A 20,973-nucleotide genomic window follows, 5' to 3' on the forward strand; every position below is an offset into this window, starting at 1 on the left:
GTTCAGATTTCCTATTTGTTCTTGAGTCTGTTTTGGTGGTTTATGTCTTTCTAGGAATTTATCCATTTCATCTTAGTTATCTAATGCATTGATATACTCTTGTTCATAGTATTCTCTTAGGATCCCTTTCATTTCTGTGAAGTTGATAGTGATTATTTCAGTAATTTGAGTTGTCTGTCTTTTTTTCTTGGTCAGTTTATGCAAGGTTTTGTCATTTTTGTTGGTCTTTTCCAAAAACCTCTTTCTGGTTTCATTGATTTTTCTCTAGTGGTTTCTGTTCTGTATTTAATTTTTTCTGCTCTGATATTTTTTTCCTTCTTTCTGTTAGCTTTGGATTTAGTATGCTATTCTTTTTCCAGTTTATTAAGGTAGCAAGTTATTAGTATGAAATCTTCATTTCTTAGCCTGCTCAGGCTACTATTTAAACTATCCAGTCTACAGTAATTTTTTAATAACAGAAATTCATTTTCTCACAATTCTGGAGGCTTGAAGTCCAAGATCAAGGTGCCTGCCTAGTTAGTTTCTCGTGAGAACTCTCCTCCTAGATTGCAGAAGGCCTCTCTTACTATGTTCTCACATGGTAGAAAGTAAGACAGAGAGTAAGCTCTCTGGTGTCTCTTCTTATTAGTACACTAATTTCACCATAAGCTGTGATGGCCTCATCTAACCCTAACGATACCCTAAAGTGTCCCATCTCTAGTACCATCACATTAGGAGTTAGGGCTTCAATATATGAATTTCAGAGGGATACAGTTCAGTCTATAACATCTTCTCTTTAATGTAGGTGTTGACTGCTATAAATTTCCTTCCATGCACTGCTTTTGCTTCATCCCATAAAAGTTTTCCTTCTGCTGTTGATTTGTAATATCTTTCCATTGCTAAGTCCAATAGCTGAGCTCCCCCGCTACCCCCACCAAAGTAAGTTTCCAACCTCTACTCTTTTTCCTGTGTATGGATCACAGTTTCCTGGTTTTCCCCCCATATCTCTTAATTTTTTGTTGAAAACTAGATGTTTTAGATAATGTGTTACAGCAACTCTAGGTACTGATTCCCATCCTCCAGGGTTTGTTGTTTGGTTATTTGCTTATTGGCTAGACTGGACTTTTTCTTTGAGCTTCAGTTTTCCCACAGTGTGCTGTCTTTAATGTCATTTCTCAGAGGGATAGCTTTGAGGATGTGACTGCAGTCACACTGGAGTGACACAACTCTCTTTGGGTGTATCTTTTCCTAGTCTCCCTGTCAAGCTTCTATAGCTTGTCTGCCTTTGTTGGTGTCACACCCAGACGTTAGCCTCCACTAACTGCAGGCTAACGGCTGTATTTTGGTAACAGTTCCCCAGACATAAATTGATCCAGTGTAGTCCAATAGAGCTTCTAATAGAACTTCTGCCCTGTGTGTAGGGCTAGGTGAAGGAAAGGAACCTCAGACCTATCAGGTATGCCTTGTGGGAATAGAGCTTCTGCATCATGGAGCTAAGGGTAGGATGGGATGGGAGGAGAAATGTTAATAACCTGCCCCTGCTGGAGAGAAAGCATAGCTGTTGGCTGGGACCTGGAGAAGAAGAGCCTCCAGGCTTTACTTGCCTAGAGTGGAGCTTCTGTCTCAGCTAAGCGATTGCAGGTCATGGCTCAAATGCCATAGACTCACTGTTCTTACTAGAATTAGATAATTTTTTGGTATATGTTTCTCCATTTGCTATATGCCCTTAGGACATTCATAATTTTCAGAGACGTTAAATGGTGGTGGCTTTTGTTTTCATAATTTTTCAAGTTGTAGTTGTTTTTTTTGGGGAGAGGGTCTGTAGAATTTCTCACACTGTAATTCTGGAAGTGTCCAACTCTTACTCATTTTGAAGGCTCCATTTTTTAGAACTCTCAGATCATATGCTTAATTTAGGGTTTGTAAACTATGATTCTTGGATCAAATCTGCATAAAGTTTTATTGGAATACCATCATGCCCACTTATTTATATAATGTCTTTGTCTAACAGAGTTGGGTAATTGTGACAGAGACCATTTGGCCCAGAAAGCCTAAAATATTTAGTATCTGGCCTTTTATAGAAAAAAACTGCCAATCCCTACTTTAGTTGATCAGCTTTAATAAAGTCTTTTATTGCTTAAAGATAAAAGTGCTTCTGTAGTAAATATGAGTTGTTGTCAAGAATACCAACTATAATTAAAATCAAGTTTGGCTTAAAGATAAAAATAGCAGGTTTGTAATATAAACATGATATTTTCTGGTTTTTCCAACATTTTTAGATCTGGTAGCTCAGCGAGGAGAAAGATTGGAATTATTGATAGATAAAACAGAAAATCTTGTGGATTCGGTAAGTATGGGAAATGGTGATATTTTTCAGGATCTAAATAAAGTAGAGAAATGTTGATGGCTAACATAATAGGGAAATATGTTAAATTTAATAATTTACAGGGTTTTTTCCTTTCTAACTGCATATGTGATTATGTTGTGATGGTAAGGATAACAATGAAGCATAGACTAAGTCACAACCCATTAAAAACCATTAAGGAAATTTTGGTTTGGAAAACATAATATACAGAAACATTTTTTTAAAGCTTTAGGTTGATGCCTTTACAGTTTAGCTCAGTAGCTTATACCATCCTGTTTCTGTACATTTTGTGAAGTATAAAACAAATAAACACGCAGGCCAGTTGTAACCCAGTATGAATCGTGAAACTGGACAATCAAGTCACTTTCTTGCTTACCATAATAGCTTGAGCTAAGTCAAATTGGGAAGGGCCAGTGAGCCTTAAGAGTCAGTGAGTCCCTGTGATCTACTTACGCTACAGTTATGTGTGTCTTTGCATTTTCTATTTGGATAGTGGATGGGGGTTTTCAGGAAAGATGATATATAGTGAATAGATGTGAATAGATGAAGGGCAAAGATCAGTTAAATTTTAGGTCTACACAATTACAAATTTAAATGCAGAGTAGTTTACACCTTGAAATGGATTAGTAAGTGATCATGTTTATTCCTACTGGCAGCTAGATTGTAGTGGTTAGGAGTACAAGCTCTACAGTCAGAGCTGCCTGCGATTGATTCCTATCTCTGCCACTTAGTAGTTGTGCAACCTTAGACAAGTTACTTAACCTCTCTGTGCCTCATGCATCATTGTTATAAAGTGGAGCTATCCCTCATTAAATCAGATAATGCACACAAAGTGCCTAACACAGGGTCTTGTGCACAGTAAGAGCTATTTCAGGTTTATTGTTATTGTTAGTTCTATAGGGACATCCATTAACAGTAGTTCTTAGGAGGATAATAGTTTTTAAGTCAAAGCATATGGTAACTGGAGGAAGGGTGGTACCATATAGCAAGTCAAAATAGCAGGTTTCTATAATGACTCACTTTGTAACCCATTGCTATGGGTGCAAAGAAGTATTTGATCCCAGATCTGCAGATCAGATTCTTAATCCATGAAGATTACTCTATTTAGCTAGAATGGTCTGTGTTTAGCCAATGCTAGTATAGCCTGTAATTCCCAAGTAAGTCTTTAATTTTGTTGACTTTGTGACACATAATAACAAAAGGTACTAATTAATTAACAGATACCTCTCTTTATGGAGGCATAACATATAAGAATAAAATACAGCAAGTGTACCACTTCTTTTTTACACATATGTCTATATGCAGGTAACCGCCACTTAGGTCAAGATAAAAAAAAAATCCAGTATTGCAGAAAGCTGCCTCATGCTTCTTCCTATTAATAATCCGCAACAGGGGTAACCATTTTAGGACTTACATTACCCTAGATGATGTTTTGTTTGTTCTTAAATGTATAGAAATGGACTCATATGTTATATACTAGCTTCTCTCTGGCCTCTTTCACTATTATGTCTATGAGATTCGTTCATATTGTTCAATATGATAATAGTTTATTGTTTTGTACTATTCGGCTGTATAAGTCTACCACTACAATTTGTTTATCCATGCTCCCTGTTGGGAATCTATTCTAACTCCAGATTTTCTGTATTGTCCCGTTGATCTGTTCATTTTTTTCAGTCTTTTTTTTTTTTTTTCTGTGTTTCATTTAGGATAGCTTCTCTTAGTATTCTTTTGTGGTTTGTAATCTGTTATCCCCACCTCATGTATTGTTCATCTCTACAGTTTTGATTTGGTTGTTTTTTATATTTCCCACACGTCTCCTTCTCAAGTAGATGAAGCATATGTACAGTCGAACTGTTAATTCCACTTTTGGTGAACTTGGGCATTCATCTCTGTTGGGGGCATACCTAGAAGTGGAATTGCTGGGCTACTAGGGAATTTTGTTGTTTAGTTGCTTTAAACTCTTTGTGGCTGGTGGGAATGGTTCAGTAGATACTGAAAAGTCACTGTTGCAAAAGAAAATGGATAACTGAAGGAGCAAAGTTTCTTGAATTTTGGGCCTCATACAAGTACATACATATTTTCTTATGAAAGTTGAAAGATTTTTATGGCTCAGAAAATCCCAGGATTATTTTGGGCAGAATAGGCAAATGTCTTTGCAACCAGCTGGTTAGAGGGAACCTTTCTTCCTGGAAGCATTAAGAGGAAAAGGCTTTCACACTAGCAGGAAGAGCCACCTCTGATTCCTGACACAACATGCAGTACTTTGGTGGACAAGAAAAAGGGGAGAAGCTTTTCCAGTGGGCTCGTATTACTTACCATACCCCTGACCAAGTTCTGCTTCTGTGAACTAGTGATCATGAATGGCTTATCTCTACCTGTGAAGAGACTAATGAGTTCTTGATTGAACATGATTAATGAAAGTAAAAGTTTTAGAGGTATTACTACAAATCGGTCTTGTAGTGAGTGGCAGGGATCAAATAATTCATATGTTTTCCCCCTAGTCTGTCACCTTCAAAACAACCAGCAGAAATCTTGCACGAGCCATGTGTATGAAGAATCTCAAACTCACTATCATCATCATCATCGTTTCAGTCGTAAGTTTTTGTCATTTTAGTGTGTTATTTTATTTTTCGATCTTTAAGAAACTGGATGCTGGAATTCTTTCTCAATGATTAGCTGTCCTGTGAAAACAGTCCAGAAGTTTGTACTTAAACCCCATCTTCCTATTGAGAATGTTTATATGTAAGGAATCAGGCAAGGCATTCCAGATATTCCTGGATATTTAATGTTTTTTTCAGTACTGAAATGGGATTCTTTTAAAGTTACATTTTGTAATTGATTCCATATTTTCTAATTATATTCCTATTTTCTAGCTGATTGAATGTTCCATTTCTTTATTTCTGTTTTCTCTTTTCTAATCTGTTTTTCTGCCTGGCAACTTTGCAAAACTCTTATTAGTTGTAATAGTTTGTCAGTCTATTCTTCTGTATTCTGATTCTTCTGTCAGGAGTCAGCAAACGTTCTGTAAATTGCCAGATACTGTAATAAATATTTTATGCTTTTCAGGCGGCATGTAGTCTCTGTCATATATCCTTTTTTTTAACTTTGAAAAGTATAAAAACCATTCTTAGCTTACAGGCCATGAGCTGTAATTTGCTGACTCATGCTGTAGGTAAATTATGATGCCATCTGTCAATAATTTCAATGTTATCAAATTTATATACACACATTATATATAATTCTACATAGTTATATGCAGGTATGTATATATGATTTGCAATAACTAGCAATGTTGGATACTTATGGTACCAATGGGCATCTTATTTAGTTCCTGGTTTTAAGTGGAATGCTTCTAATTTTTATAAGACTGATATGTATGGGCGCCTGGGTGGCTTAGTCAATTAAGCATCTGCCTTTGGCACAGATCATTTGGGGGCTCCCTTAAGTGTGGCTCCCTGCCAGTGGGGAGCCTGCTTCTGCCTCTCCCCTCCCCCCACCGTTTTCTCTCTCTCTCAAATAAATTAAGTCTTTTAAAAAAAGAGCGATATGTATTATGAATTCTTGTTAGATTTTTATTGACAAGTTAAAGGACTTTATTTTTGTTTCTAGATTGCCTGAAGTTTTAGTCAGGAAGAGGCATTTAATTTTGGGAAATGGTATTTCTCTTCGCAATGAGTTGACAATATGACTATCTCCATTTAATAGTAATATATAGAACCACATTAATTATTAATTATTAATAAATTAATAAATGTACTTATAACTGTCCTTTCACTTCTGGGGTAAATACTAAGTTGCCATTACGTAGTATTCCTTTAATCCATCATGAGTTCAATTTGCTAATGTTTATTTAGTAGTTCTCATGTTTATAAATATAAGTGAGTCTATATGCTGTTCTTTTGTAACCCCTATGTCAACAGATATTGGACCTTTTTGAACTATCCTGAATGTCTGGTAACCTTTTTAATATGCTTAAATTCCTTTTTTTAAAAATACATTTGAGAGAATTATTCAGCTCATTCTTCACCTGCAAGCTAATTTTCTTTTTCGCTCTGTTCATCCTATGTATTTATTTTTCATATCTGTGCTTTAAATTTCTAAGAACTCTTATTCGTAGTTTAATTTTTTTATGGAATTGTCCTTGTTGACATATGTACCCTCTCTTTGAATTTCTCTGGATATAAAGGATACATTACAGGGAATTAGCTTATGCAATGGTGGGAGCTGGCTTGGCAAGTTCAGAATCCTCAGGGCAAGTTCAAAATCTGTCAGGAAGGGCAGTCTGGACCTCTGGGGCAGGAGCAAAGGTATAATTTGTAGACATAATTTCTTTTTCATAAAGGAACCCTCAGTTCTGACCTTAAGGACTTCAAACTGATTGAATCAGGCTAGGCTGTAGGGTAATCTGCTTTACTTGAAGGTAACTGATTTATGGGCTTTAATCACATCTACAAAACACAGTGATACCTAGGTTAGTGTTTAATTGGGTAACTGTGTACTATAGCTAGCCAAGCTGACACATCAAACTGATCTTGGAGAAATACTTATGTTTATCTGTAATGGGATTATTTTTGTTTTTAAATGAATTTTATAGGTATTTTTAAAGCTTTATTTCTAATATGGTAAGTGTTGTTAGTTATAATGCCCCTGTGTAAGAGCTCTTTGGAGTCCTCAGTAATTTTTAAGAATCTGAAGGGTCCTGAATGAAAAGTTTGAGAGCTGTTGCTCTAAGGAGGGTGAGAGGGAGAGGCTTTACTTTGGGGGTAGTTTATGGCTGGGTGAAACAGCCTTTCTCCTCATCCTCTTGCCATTTGCAGAAGCCCAAAGTTAACTCTGAGCAGATACCTCTGACTCAGCTACACTTTTCCTTGACCCATGTTGAAGGACCACCTTAGATGACTGCATTTACCTAACAGGAGAGCAGCCATCGATCTGTTGAAAATTGCACCATAGTCTGGAATGTCTCCTTGCTCAGGATACTCAGGTAGCACATTCTAGGCTCCTCAGCTTAGCTTCTTCCTTATACTTGGGTCTACGAATTTAGATTGATTTATATAAAGCTGGATTATTGTTAAATTCAGATTGTAGTTATTGATCATTTATATACATAGCACTGCTCTTAATGCAGTATCAATCTTTCCCAAAAATCTGTTGTTGCCTAATATTGTACTTCAGCTTTAAAAATCCTTATATTTCAGCTGTGGCAAATAGTCAACTTCATGTCAAATTGGAATATCTGTGTGTGTATGTGTGTGCGCGCGCACGCAAATTCATTAAGAACCAGAATTTGCTGTAAACCACCGCCCTCCCTCACATTTGTAGAGAAGTAAGGTAAAAATACTCTGCTGACTTTTGGGAGCAAGCATGGAATTCGTAAATGTGTTTTTTTCCCTAACATTGAGTAATGAAATCAACCATTGAAGATATAAAAAAAATTGTAATTTAAAGCAAGACAAATGATGAAATCAATGCAGTGAACCTAATATTTAAAATAAATCTATTTGTTGGAATTTAGTAATGTGAACGAGCATACTATTAAAAATATACTTCAGGGGTGCCTGGTTGACTCAGTTGGTTAATTGTCTGCCTTCAGGTCTGTCTTCAGCTCAGGTCGCGATCCCAGGCTTCTGGGATCGAGCCCCGCACTGGGCTACCCGCTCAGCGGGGAGCCTGCTTCTCTCTCAGCCTCTGCTCCTACCCCTGCTGTGCTTTCTCTCTTTCTCACTCTCAAATAAATAAAAGCTTAAAAAAAATAAAATATGTATGTGTGTGTCTGTATGTGTGTGTATTTCAAAAACCCAATACAGTTAAAAAGTTAATGCTTTTAATAGGAATAGGAATAGCATTTTTACTGTGTTACTTGTACCATCAGCTTTCTTTTGATTTGGTAATTGTAATTGTCATGTCATTATTCACCAAAAGGTTAATAGCAACATTTCTTGCTCATGGGTGATAGAGATACATAATCTGTCCTCAAACTTTTAAATATTTCTAATCATCCTAATAATGAAAAGTAAGATGTGCATAAAACTTAAAAATATGCTTCATAAAAATAATAAAATCATGCCTCAGGAGAATTAGGATAATTTGTGATCTTGATAATTAATGATGATGCTGCCTGGTTTCCAATGAAGAGAAACAACTCCACTGCTTTTTCCCCCAATGAAGGAAGAATAGTGGAGGGGCACCTGGGTGGCTCAGTGGGTTAGGTCTCTGCCTTCGGCTCAGGTCATGATCTCAGGGTCCTGGGATTGAGCCCCGCATCGGGCTCTCTGCTGAGCGAAGAACCTGCTTCCTCCTCTCTCTCTGCCTGCCTCTCTGCCTACTTGTGATCTCTCTGTGTCAAATAAATAAATAAAATCTTAAAAAAAAAAGAAAGTGTAGTGGAATTCAAATGTGTGAGAGTTATATCAGAAAGGATCCCTTTAACTCCACTTCTGCCTTTGAAAATACTTTATTGGTGTATTATTTACTACACAACTGCTACTGTAATGGAACCGGTATCTGTTTATAGGTTTTTACCTTGCTTTATATATTATTTATGAGTCTGTGATGGATTCAAGAAAATAAAATTGCCTTCCTTCTCCCTCTAGGTGTTCATCTATATCATTGTGTCACCTCTCTGTGGTGGATTTACATGGCCAAGCTGTGTGAAGAAATAAAAAAAAAGTTGTCATTAACCAAGGATATGAAACAAGGAGTTAAAAGCAATCCATGTGACTCAAGCCTTTGAATACTGACAGATGGTGTCTGCCAGTCTCTTCAGCTGTCTTCTGTTTCTTTTTTTTCAATCTTGTTGTATGTGTCCACATTTATCTTTGTCCAGTTTATTCTAGTGCACTTCAGATTTAACCATTTATTGCAGCAGTACCCTTAGAAAGGCTTTTATTTCTTTAGTTTGTTAATTAGAGTCATCTATTTAGAGAAACAGTTTTATTTGTAATTGCACAAAGCTATCACCAAGGTAGAAACCACCAGTCTTATGAGCTGTCTACTAAGACTTTGGATAAACTTTGTATTCCAGAGGCAGAGAGCATTGCTAACATCTCATCTTTTGCTATTGAAGAGTTTTAGGTGCTTGAAAACAATTTAAATGGAAATCGTTATTTGGGGAATTGTAAATAATTTGTTGGTGCTGCTTGTTTCTAGGAGCACATGCAGGTAAAGTTTTAAACATTTTCTCTCAGTCATATGGGGAACATTTTGTTAGCCCATTAGAAATATACAGAATTAACCTTTTCCTCCTAGTATTCACTTTCAGGAAGAAACTTTTGACCTTTCACAAACTTTACAGAGCATGATATCCTCTCTTTCCCCCATTGCACTTGATTTGAAAAGATGATGGTTTAAATATTGTTGAAGATTGTGGTTTTTTATATGCTGCTTTCTTTTTGGTGGATATTTAGGGCAATTGTATAGTTAATAGAACAGGTAGTGGATGAGGTGGAGAGGCAAATTTTTCTGGCTCACCAGAGAAAAATAAGACAACCATGGTGGATATACTAGTGTTTTAGGTGTATGAGGGAGAGGTAGTATGGGACATTTTTTTCCAGTCTGGGCAGATCTCAAACTGAGTATAGTCAACAGTCAACTCTAGGGTTTGGTTTTGACTTCTGTTGAATAATAGTTTCAGTATCCTTTATGGATTAATAAATTCTATGATCTGACTATCTTTGAATAATTCTTTTGTGAAACTGGAGAGTAGACAGTATGATATGTAGAAATAATACCAGACAGTTTTTAACATCCATTTAACTGCAGTGTGGGAAAACTGGAGTGTAATCATACTGCTTTGGCTACACTGGCATCTGTTACCTATTAACGTACTTTTGGTGTGTATCTGAAAGGATATTTGCTGCCCTAAATCATTTATTTATCAGTAAATGCCAGTAAGTGGAAATTATATTACATTTGACTATTTTCCAAATGAAAGAGCAAAGTAGTCTATAAAACCTAGCCACCTGTGTAACCCTAGTCATGTGCCTTGAATATATACGTGTCTCATAATCTGGCTCTTGCTACCTGTTCTTCCATCTAACCCTTTTGATTCATGCTACTGTATTCGTTTCTTTGACATACACTTTAGGCCCACTGAAACTCTTTTCTTGATGATCACACATGGCACAAATGTTTCTTGGTCTTCTTTATCAACACTAATGCCTTTTAATTATATCAGCATTTCCTGTTGGAAAACACTTTTGTTCCAGGAAAGCATTTGGCATTCTTCAGTAATAATTTCCAAATGTCTTTAATCCAAAGAAAAAGACTTAAAGCTTATTTCCCTTTCTTATACACACCTGAATAAAAATGATGTGCATGTTTTAGGGATAAATTACTTAACTGTTCACTGGTCTATTTATGTATAAGAATGCTTTTTAAAGCACATATCTTGTTTTAAATGATGCACAAACTGAAGGCATTAATAAAATTTAAGAGTAATGTAATGAGCTTTAGAATTTCCTCCTGGAATCTAATTTCTTCTGATGACATTTTGCCATAGTTCACTTACACTAAAAATACATTAAGAAATGTGACCTGGGGAGGAGTTAAGATGAAGGAGGAGGAGGGGACCTTATACTTGCCTCATCCTTTGAACACAGCTAGATAAATATCAAATCATTCTAAACACCTAAGAAATCGATCTGAGGATTGAGAGTACAGACTGCAAAACTAGTGACAGAAAAAAGGCCACATCATGGGAGGTAGAAGAAATGGAGACATGATTTGGGGGGAAAAAGAATTGCAGGTGGTCTGGAGGGGAGGCAGCCCTGATCAGGGAGAGTAGAGGGGAGAGAGAGAGAGCAGTACCCAGAGCATTGCACAAGACAAACACTTCCTCAAAACCATTGACAGGGAAAGCAAGAGGGGCTGATGATTGCAAGTTTTTATAAGCAACAGAGCTCAAAGTCTGAAGTTTTAGAAGGCCATGCAGTCTCTGGGGTCAGGCCTGGTGGGTTTAACAATGCTCCTTTGGGGAAGGAGAGCAGAGGCCCGAGTGGATATCGTGGCCCGAGGGTCCCCTGGGTAACACCAGGAGAAACTGTTCCTCTTCTTGGAAGTCCATTTGGGAGAGCTGGCATGGCCTATCTGGAGACAAAAGAGCTGGTGGGCACCATTGAGCTGCCTCGTTCACTAGCATAGGAGTAGAGGCACCTGCTGAAGGCAGCTAACCTGGACACTGGTTTTTTACTGCACTTTACCATAAACTCCCAAGCTCCTGTGCATTTGTGTGACTTCCCTAGGACAAACTGGCACAGCCAGAGCATGGTAGGAATCTCACTGAGAGGATCAGCACAGCTCTGTGCCACACCTACTCCCTAAAATGTAGGGTCTTGAAACCCAGCTGGTCAACCTGAGATAAAATAGCACTGTGCTGCCAGGTGGGAGGCAGGGATCTGAGGGATGTCTGGGACACATGAGGGGAGACTGTCAGTGCCTCTGTGAGGACTTTCTGAACAATGACAGGCATGAACTCCCCTCTCTGGGTCTGCTATGACCAAGATGCAATACGGACTGGATGTAATGACCACAAGGATGGAAATGTCAGAGGAATGAATAAGTAATATAAAAGATAAAATTATGGAAAATAAGCTGAAAAGAAGAGGGGAAGAAAAATATTGGATCATAAATGTGTACTTAGGGAACTTGGTGACTCCATAAAACATAACATTTGAATCATAGGAGTCCAAGAGGAGAGGGAAAAGGGTTTATTTGAGCAAATGATAGCAAAAAAAAACCTTGCCTAACTTGTGGAAGGAAATAGGCACAAAGAACTCCCATCAAAATTGACAAAAGCAGGCCAACACCAAGCTATATCATAGTAAAATTTGCAAAATACAGAGATAAGGAAAGAGCCCTGAAAGCAGCAAGGGAAGACAAATAAGGTAAAACGAGATCTCTCCACAGAAACTTGGCAGGCCAGAAAAGAATGGCAGGATATATTTAATGTGCTGAATGGGAAAAACATGCAACCAAGAATCTTTACCCAACAAGGCTGTCTGTCTTTCAGAATAGAAGGAGAAGTAGTTTCCCAGACAAAAACTAAAGGAGTTCATGACCACTAAACCGGTCCTCCAAGGAATTCTAAAGGGGGACTCTGAGTGGGAAAGAAAGACCAAAAGCAACAAAGACTGGATGCCTGATTAGTTTTTAGGGCTTTTTATCTCTGTGGTCTTTTCTCAAGTCCAGCTAGTATCTGTATAATTGTTGTTTTAAATTTTGATCCGAGCATATTACTTATACATGTTTTGATTAGATCCCTGGCTGTGACCTCTTCTTGTTTTTCTTTTGGGAATAATTCCTCCATCTTGGCATCTTGTCTGGGTCTCCTCTTGTGTGTTAGGAAAGCCTATTATGTGTCCTGCTCCTGAAAATAATGGCAATCAATAAAACTAAAAGGCAGACTACATAGTGAGAGAAGATATTTGCAAATGACATATCTGATAAAGAGGGTTAGTATCCCGAATCTATAAAAAAAAATTGTCAAACTCAACATCCAAGAAACCCAAATAATCCAGTTAAGAAGTGGACGAAAGACATGAATAGACATTTTTCCACAGATGACATCGAGATGGCTAATGGACACATGAAAAGATATTCAACACCAACCATCATCAGAAATACAAATCAGAACTACTATGAGATACCACCTTATGCCTGTTAGAATGACTAAAACTAACAACACAGGAAAGAGTAGATGTTGGTGAGGATGCAGAGAAAGGGGAACCCTCTTGCACTGTTTGTGAGAATGCAAACTGGTGTAGCCACTGTGGAAAACAGTATGGAGCTTCCTCAAAAAGTTAAAAGTGGAGCTACCCTATGACCCAGGAATTGCGTACTAGTTATTTACCCAAAGGATACAAAAATACTGATTCAAAGGGACACATCCTGGTTTATAGCAGCGTTATCCACCATAGCCAAATTATGGAAAGAGCCCAAGTGTCCATTGACTGATGTGTTCATAGTGAAGATATATATATGTGTGTATATATATGATATATGAAATATATATATGAAATATGCACACACAATGGAATATTACTCAGCTAGTGAAATAAGTCAGAGAAAGACAAATACCATGTGATTTCACTCTTATATGGAATTAAAGAAACAACAGATGAATGTAAGGGAGAGGAGACAAAAAGAGGCAAACTATAAGAGATTCTTAACTATAGAAAACAGTTGATGAAGGGGATGTGGGTGGGGGATGGGCTAAGTGGGTAATGGGTATTAAGGTAGGTACTTGTGATGAGCACTGGGCATTATAGGTAAGTGATGAATCACTAATTTCTACTTCAAAAAATTATATTTCACTACATGTTAACTAGAATTTAAATAAAAACTTGAAAGAAAAAAAAGGTGACCTGGACCCTTTCAGTATAGAGTGTTGGTCTCAGGTGTATATACTTCCTTCAAAGCCAATAGACGAATAGAAGAAGTTTATATATTTTATATATATAGTGTGTATATATTCTATAGTAAATATATAATTAAATATATTTAATCAATTTTAATTAATCACATATGAAATATTATATAATACATAATTAAATATTATATGTATGTGCATGCATATGTATATACAGCCACCACAACTATATCCTTAGACCACGGTTGAGATATAAGTGAAAAGAACCCAAGGGAGTGTAATCCATTTTGACAGGATTCTGAAAAGTCTCTCTAAAGTTGAATGACAGATTCTGAATGAAATGCCTCAAAGGAAGGCATAAGAGGGTAGGAGACAGTCATTCAAACAGGGCTCGGTAACAGGGTTAGCTAAACAGAAAAAAAGAGGAAAGAAGGGCAAAGATCAAATGTACAAAACATTGGGCCACAACAAAACAATAATCAGCTACTTGAACCTAGGTAACTGAAGTCAGGAATGAGGTAGAATTTTTTTGTTGTTTCAGCTAAGGCAACTCAAAACATCACATTTAACTTCTGCCCAGGCCTCCTGCAGGTTTCAGCTGAAGTATTCCTTCCCTAATCAGACACAGAAAAAAGATGGCTATGTCTTTAGTTGTTATGAACCGAGAATGAAGTGGCACAAGCTAAGTGTTTCTCTGTACTTCACAACCTGGGTGTGAGGTCAAATGGTGGCACAATCCATATTTTCCTTCCGAATGAATGGATAGGGCTCATATCAGATAATGTTTCCTCCTTGCTTTACTCTGGGAAAAAAAGAAATGGTTTTTTACTTTTACAAGAAATGCTTGCTTCACTCTGCTGGTACCTATCTTTCCTAGCCTTGGGACAGGTGAAGAAATTGGGTTGCTTCCTAAAGTATCTTGAAGGAAATGGCTGTAACAACAGTCATAGCAGCAATAGACTCCTACAGTGTCCTATATTAAAAGCAGATCTATCTCTGACTGCTCCATCTTTTTAAGTATAATAAATGAAGTGGAGTGGTGGTGATGGTGGTGTTTGATCTATGAGTCACTTTGAAATCACTGAGGAGGGGCGCCTGGGTGGCTCAGTGGGTTAAGCCTCTGCCTTCGGCTCAGGTCATGATCTCAGGGTCCTGGGATCGAGCCCCACATCGGGCTCTCTGCTCGGCAGGGAGCCTGCTTCACCCTCTCTCTCTCTCTGCCTGCGTCTCTGCCTACTTGTGATCTCTGTCTGTCAAATAAATAAAATCTTTTTTAAAAATCACTGAGGTGGGCGCCTGGGTGGCTCAGTGGATTAGGCCGCTGCCTTCAGCTCAGGTCATGATCTCAGGGTCCTGGGATCGAGTCCCGCATCGGGCTCTCTGCTTGGCAGGGAGCCTGCTTCCTCCTCTCTCTCTCTCTCTCTCTCTCTCTCTGCCTGCCTCTCTCCCTACTTGTGATCTCTATCTGTCAAATAAATAAATAAAATCTTTAAAAAAAATCACTGAGGAAAACACAATCAAGGCAAATATTATAGAAGCAAGGGGTTTAATATAGGATTTAAGCTTACACAAGTGTCTGACAAACCAGGAAGGGAAAATCTGGAAGGGAGGTACCGGGGAACAGAAGAATAGTCCCAGACTTTTCTACCTGAAGCACTGGCACTTGCAGACAGGCTGGAGCTTGCTGGAAAACCTGAGAATCCCTACATGTCTGTTTGCCAAAGTAGCTGTGTGAAAAGGGTCATGTGGAAAAATGTGTGGAAGCCACCGTCTCAGTAGACCGGCTGAGAAGTCCCTGGTTTGCAGTCAGGTACTTGGCCAGTAGAGTCAGCAGACAGGGAGAAGCAGTGGATGTTGAGTGGAAGAGATGGAGAAAGAGTTGTGGCACACTATAGGCACCTTAGCGTCTTCGTGTCCGACTGCCCGAACCCTCAGAGAGTGTTGGACTCCACTCCCTTTCTGCTTCCCAAGTATCACATGAATTCATTTCACTGGCAAAACAGAACCCTAGAATCATATAGGTGAAGAAGTTTCTGTAAAATTCCCAGCTTCTGGCAAGAGTATTGGTTCCAGTCCAGCACAGCCAGTTCCTCCTAGAATCATTCATGAGATCATTTCAACTGCTTTACCTCATGGAGAAAGACCATTTAGGTAAGTTAATACATTCTTTTGGTCAGGGTACATTGTACGCAGTTGTTGGAGATTCACGCTGCTTATTAAACCAAAACATTATCTAAATCTGAAATATGTTGTGACTTTACATCTCTTTTCCAAGGAGAAGGAAAACCATAACAACACTATATGAAAAAATTCATATGCACAGGTTGATTCCCTGATTTACCTTTTTTGTTTCCATTCTACTTTTGGAACATAAAACTTTTGAAGGTCTCATGCACAGAGAGGGAACATTAAATTCAGTAGTGCCCTCTACACACTTTCATTTCTGTACAAGTTGGAGTAACAAGGACTGTATTTCCCCTCTGTTCTTAAATAACCCCCCCAAAAGAAGAAAAATACATGAAACAACAGTTTTTAAGACTCGGCTGTAGGCAATGTAAGGCAGTGATACTTCAAAGCGGTGAACCCATTAATTGCCCCAGCTTATTAGGTTGAGATGGCACCCAGACAATTACATAGTGAAGAGGAATCCAGGAAAAGGTCAGCAGATTCCCTAAGTTGAAACACATCTGAGATTTCCATGAAGACCAAGACACATAGTCTCTGTAGAGCTGGGTATTAGAGAGGAAAGAGCTGCAAAGAGAGAACTCCAGAGATCTGAGGAAAATACTCAAATGCAAGGCAAAGAACCCACAAAATATTACAGGGAACAGTATCTTACCCTCACACAGGGAAGGAATTTTGCCTGAACCTACCAGGTGGACTGGAAAATCTTATGACTTACAGAGGATTTGGAAAAGTACTCAGAAGGGTGTGGCTTAGACCAGGATTTCTCAACCTTGCCACTGTTGACATTTGGGACTAAATATTCAGGATTAAGGTTTAGGGTTTAGGTTGGGGTTAGACGTGGCTTAGGGTTAGGAGTTAGGTTCTGGGTTTCCTTTCCATTTCTCCATTCTTTGTACTGAATTCCTCACAATGTCACAATAGAGTATGCATTTCAAAGCTTTGACAAAGAAATCAAATATTTCAAGAAACTTACTGATAAGACAAGAAATCTTTTTCCATTGTGTTGTCAGAACCCTTCAGTGATTTCATTTTTTTCAGCCCTCTCCTGGTTCATTGCCTCTCACAGTTTAACATCATAGCTACCTCCTGCCTCATTGCAATTTTAGTGCCAAATAATAGAAGTTGGCTTCTCTTCGTCTTTCCTTTCCATTCCCACTAACCTTTCCCAAATGTTTCGGTGCCTCAAGAATTACTTATGTTAGACTTTGGTGTTAGGGTGAGGGTAAGGGTTGGAGTCTAGGAGTCTGGATTAGGGGTATAAGTTACAGGTCAGGGAGTTACATTTAGAGGTTAGAGGGTTATGGTTAGGATTATGGTTAAGCATAACTGGCATTCTTCCTGGTCTTCCCTTTCCATCTCTCTAAGCCTCCAGGATGAACAGACTTCACCCAGGGTCACACATGAGGTGGGGGTTGAGCTGGGCCATTGGTTGTCTGTGCTGCAGTCCTGGGCTCTTTTAGAAGAAGAATGAAATGCTCATCTGGTCACTGCCTGATTCATTTTTTAAAATTTTATTTTACTTAAATTCATTTAATCAACATGTAGTGTATTATTAGTTTCAGAGTTAATGTTCATTGATTTATCAGTTGTATATAACGCCAGTGCTCATTACATCACATGCCTTCGTTAATGCCCATCACCCAGTTACCCCATGCCCCCCTCCCCTCCAGCAACCCTCAGTTTATTTCCTATAGTTAAGAATCGCTTACAGTTTTTCTCCCTCTAGTTCCTCTAATACACTCTAGTTCCATCCATATCATTGCAAATGGCAAGATTTTATTTTTGATGGCAATATAATATTCCGTGTGTATGTATGTATGTATGTATGTGTATATACCACATCGTTATCCATTCATCTGTTGATGAGCATCTGGGCTCTTTCCATCTTTCCATAGTTTGGCTATTGTGGACATTGCTACTTATAAACATTGGGGTGCAGGTGCTCCTTCAGATCACAACATTTGTGTCTTTGGGGTAAATACCTAATAGGGCAATTGCTGAGTCATAGAGGAGCTCTATTTTTAACTTTTTGAGGAATCTCTGTACTGTTTTCCAGAGTGGCTGTACAAGCTTTCATTCCCACCAGAAGTGTAAGAGGTTCCCCTTTCTCCACATCCTCACCAATATTTGTTTTTTCCTGACTTGTTAATTCTATGCATTCTGACTGGTGAGACATGGTATATCATTGTGGTTTTGATTTGTAGTTAGCTGATGCTGAGTGATGCTGAGCATTTTTTCATTGTGTCTGTTGGTCATTTGTATGTCTTCTTTGGAGAAATGTCTGTCCCTGTGTTCTGCCCATTTTTTGACTGAAAAAAATGGTTTTTTTTGGGTGTTGAGCTTGATAAGTTCTTTATAGATTTTTGATACTAGCCCTTTATCTGATCAAGTCACTGCCAGTTTCAAATCTAACACAACCTCTAGGGTTATGTAAGGGTCAAGGGTTATGGAAGGCCTCAGAGGTCATGCTTAGTTTTCTCCTACCATCTTTTCAGGCAATGTTGCTGCTGGCCTCACTTTGGGTAACCCCAGGTTCCAGCACAGCTTTAACACATAAGGACACTCAGTAGAAGTGTGGATTTTACAGGACTGAGTGCAGGAACTGCCAGCCCCCATATATAGCCTTCTTGAGGAGTGGGGGATCCTTCTGGGACTGGCTGGATCTTTCATCCCAAGTGATCTGACAGCAGTAGACAGGTTTTAGACAGGAGAATCTTTGGCCTCCGATTATCTAGGCAGGCATCTGTGGACCTCCAGCTCAGGCCAGCCAGGTTCTCCTCAACCTCCATGGCCAATTACTGAGCTGACTGTGCTCCTGGCAATATAACAGGCCCATGGGCAGTGTAGACAGTCCTTCAGGATGTTTCCATTCTGAACATCTGTGAGCTTGAAACAAGTTTCTCCTCCTGCACAGCCTCCTAGCCTGCCAAGAGAGGTAACACCCTCCAAACATTGAATGTGGCTCTGGCCACAACAGTCATACAGCAGACTGGTCCTGCAGTCCTTTGACCTCACAGTTGTAATGTAAAACTTTGATATACATACTCGCTAAGAATCAAGGCTATGGGAGCAACTGTGTCTCCCAGCGAGTAGTTTCTCACTGAGGCTGCATGGTCTCAGAGAGCCACATGCATGTCCCAGGGCCTGTAGCATGCCAACTATGGATTTGTGGTATGGAATAGACCTTGGGCTTCTCACTGCTTCACTGAGCAATAATTTCCTTACCATACTCACATTTGGTCTCTGTTTCTTGATAAATGTGGCTGGGAGGCAGGTGTGACTCCTGGGCTCCCTCCTCCCAGGGACATGAGTGAGGTCTGTGTGCCTTCCTGTCTCTGAGATGTGAGGACCCAATACCCAAAGCAGGAGACTTGAGTTTAGCATCAAGAGTAAAGTTGTTTTTTCAGCAAGTAGAAGAGTATCTTGCCATCATGGGAGGACAATAGCATTGGATGGGTAATTGCAGCCCCAGACCCTAAGTGAACCTTTCTTTCTTTGGGCTTCAGATTCCACAGCTGTGCAGTCAGCCACCAGTGTTGTGGAATCTGCTGTTTTCCCCAGCTCAGCATCTGTTTTCATGTCCAAGTCCAGCACCTCAGCTTGCCTTTGGGAAACACATCTCACCTGCCTCCCATCCAAACAGTTCCAGAGGGCAGACCCCACATTCCACCCACAAAGAGTTTTGATCCAAGTCTAGCTGACCCTGTGCTCCATATCTGGGGGCTCTGATGGCATCGAGGATGAGAATGTGATCCAAGCAAGGCCAAAGAAAATTAAAACTATGACTTTTCAGGGGGAGACAAGATGAAAGGGAAGTAGGAGGAGGCACTGTTTCAACCTGTACCCTAAAGTGAGCTGATTACCTACCAAAGAACTCCAATCACCCATGAAATCAGCCTGAGATCAGAATCATACATGTCTGTAAGAGCCAGTGGGCAGGTAAAAGCGGACTGGAAACTTCAGACTGATATTGGAAGATAAACAAAAGGGGGAGGGAGCCACCAGAGGGCGACCGATTGGAAAGTAATACCCCAATCCGAGACTGCCCTGCGACTGGGGACCAGCATTAACTTGGAGTCTGGTTGAAAGCATTCAAAAAGAGCAAAAGATCGCCGGGGGGGGGGGGGGGGGGGGGGGGGATTGTGGGAATCGGGGCAGTTAGGGACAGGGGCTTAAGTCCCCGGACCCAGGACAGCCTCCCCTGGCACTGAGCCAGAGAGAGTGCAGCGGAGAAACCAGGTCTTGGTCCCTGAGCCGCCAGTGCGCCCAAGAACAGTCTGGCTCCTGTGAGGGGCTGGGAGCCTCCCCAGACGGCAGAAAGCTGCGCCGCACTTTCAGAGCCTGAGACGCGTGTGCCCCACACCCTCTCCTGAGAGAGGTGCGCCACCCAGTGCTCTCTCGGAAAGACCAGGCACTCCCAGCCAGGGCCAGCAGGAAAATCTCAGTGTGTGATCACTGCTTGGAACCTCTCTGGCGGTCTGGAGCTGCCCAGACAGCTGCTGCCACTGTGGTTTAGGGTACGAGGAGGAGATCCTGCATCCCCAGGGACCGTGACTCAGAACCTGCTCTGCCAACAGCTCTGCAGCACCCCCAGGGGAGCAATCTGAGGCTTCTCTGAGAGGGAGGTCGGGGGGCAGTTTCCTTTCCTCTAAACCTCCAAAAACCATCAAAAGCTGTCAAGGTGAGAGAAAAAAAAAAAACGAACAAACAAACATATTGCATGGAGCACTGGGTGTGGTGCAAAAACAATGAATACTGTTATGCTGAAAAGAAATAAAAAAACCACAAAACACAAACAAACAAACAAAAAAACCTCCAGAGAACAAAATCCTGAAAAACCGGTTTCCTCAGAGCCCACTCCCTTGAGGGGGGGCCAGAGAACTTAACTCAGGGACATCATTGACTGAAAACCCACGTGGCAGGCCCCTCCCCCCAGAAAACCAACCTGGACAGGAAAAAAAAAAAAGACAAGAGAACAACCACCACTACTTCATAGATACAACTTTTATTTTTAACTAGTTCCCACTATTCTGGTTCATTTTTTAAAATATAGATAATTTTTTAACCTATTTAC

At 39.7% G+C, this 20,973-nt stretch overlaps 1 protein-coding gene across 3 annotated transcripts in view; it reads left to right on the forward strand.

The window, feature by feature from the left end:
- Positions 1–10,792, forward strand: part of VAMP7 (vesicle associated membrane protein 7) — a 79,919-nt gene extending 69,127 nt beyond the window's left edge. The window contains exons 6-8 of one of the 3 annotated variants that reach the window (XM_045996237.1): positions 2,259–2,326; positions 4,846–4,938; positions 8,938–10,792. In XM_045996237.1, the coding sequence (XP_045852193.1) occupies positions 2,259–2,326; positions 4,846–4,938; positions 8,938–9,006 (230 nt within the window). In that variant the 3' untranslated portion in view covers positions 9,007–10,792. The remainder of the gene's footprint in view (positions 1–2,258; positions 2,327–4,845; positions 4,939–8,937) is intronic. The other 2 variants (XM_045996236.1, XM_045996238.1) reach the window with 2 other exon arrangements.
- The last annotated feature ends 10,181 nt before the right edge of the window (positions 10,793–20,973 follow it).

This window comes from Meles meles, chromosome X (genome assembly GCF_922984935.1).
Source record: "Meles meles chromosome X, mMelMel3.1 paternal haplotype, whole genome shotgun sequence".
Lineage (NCBI taxonomy): Eukaryota > Metazoa > Chordata > Mammalia > Carnivora > Mustelidae > Meles > Meles meles.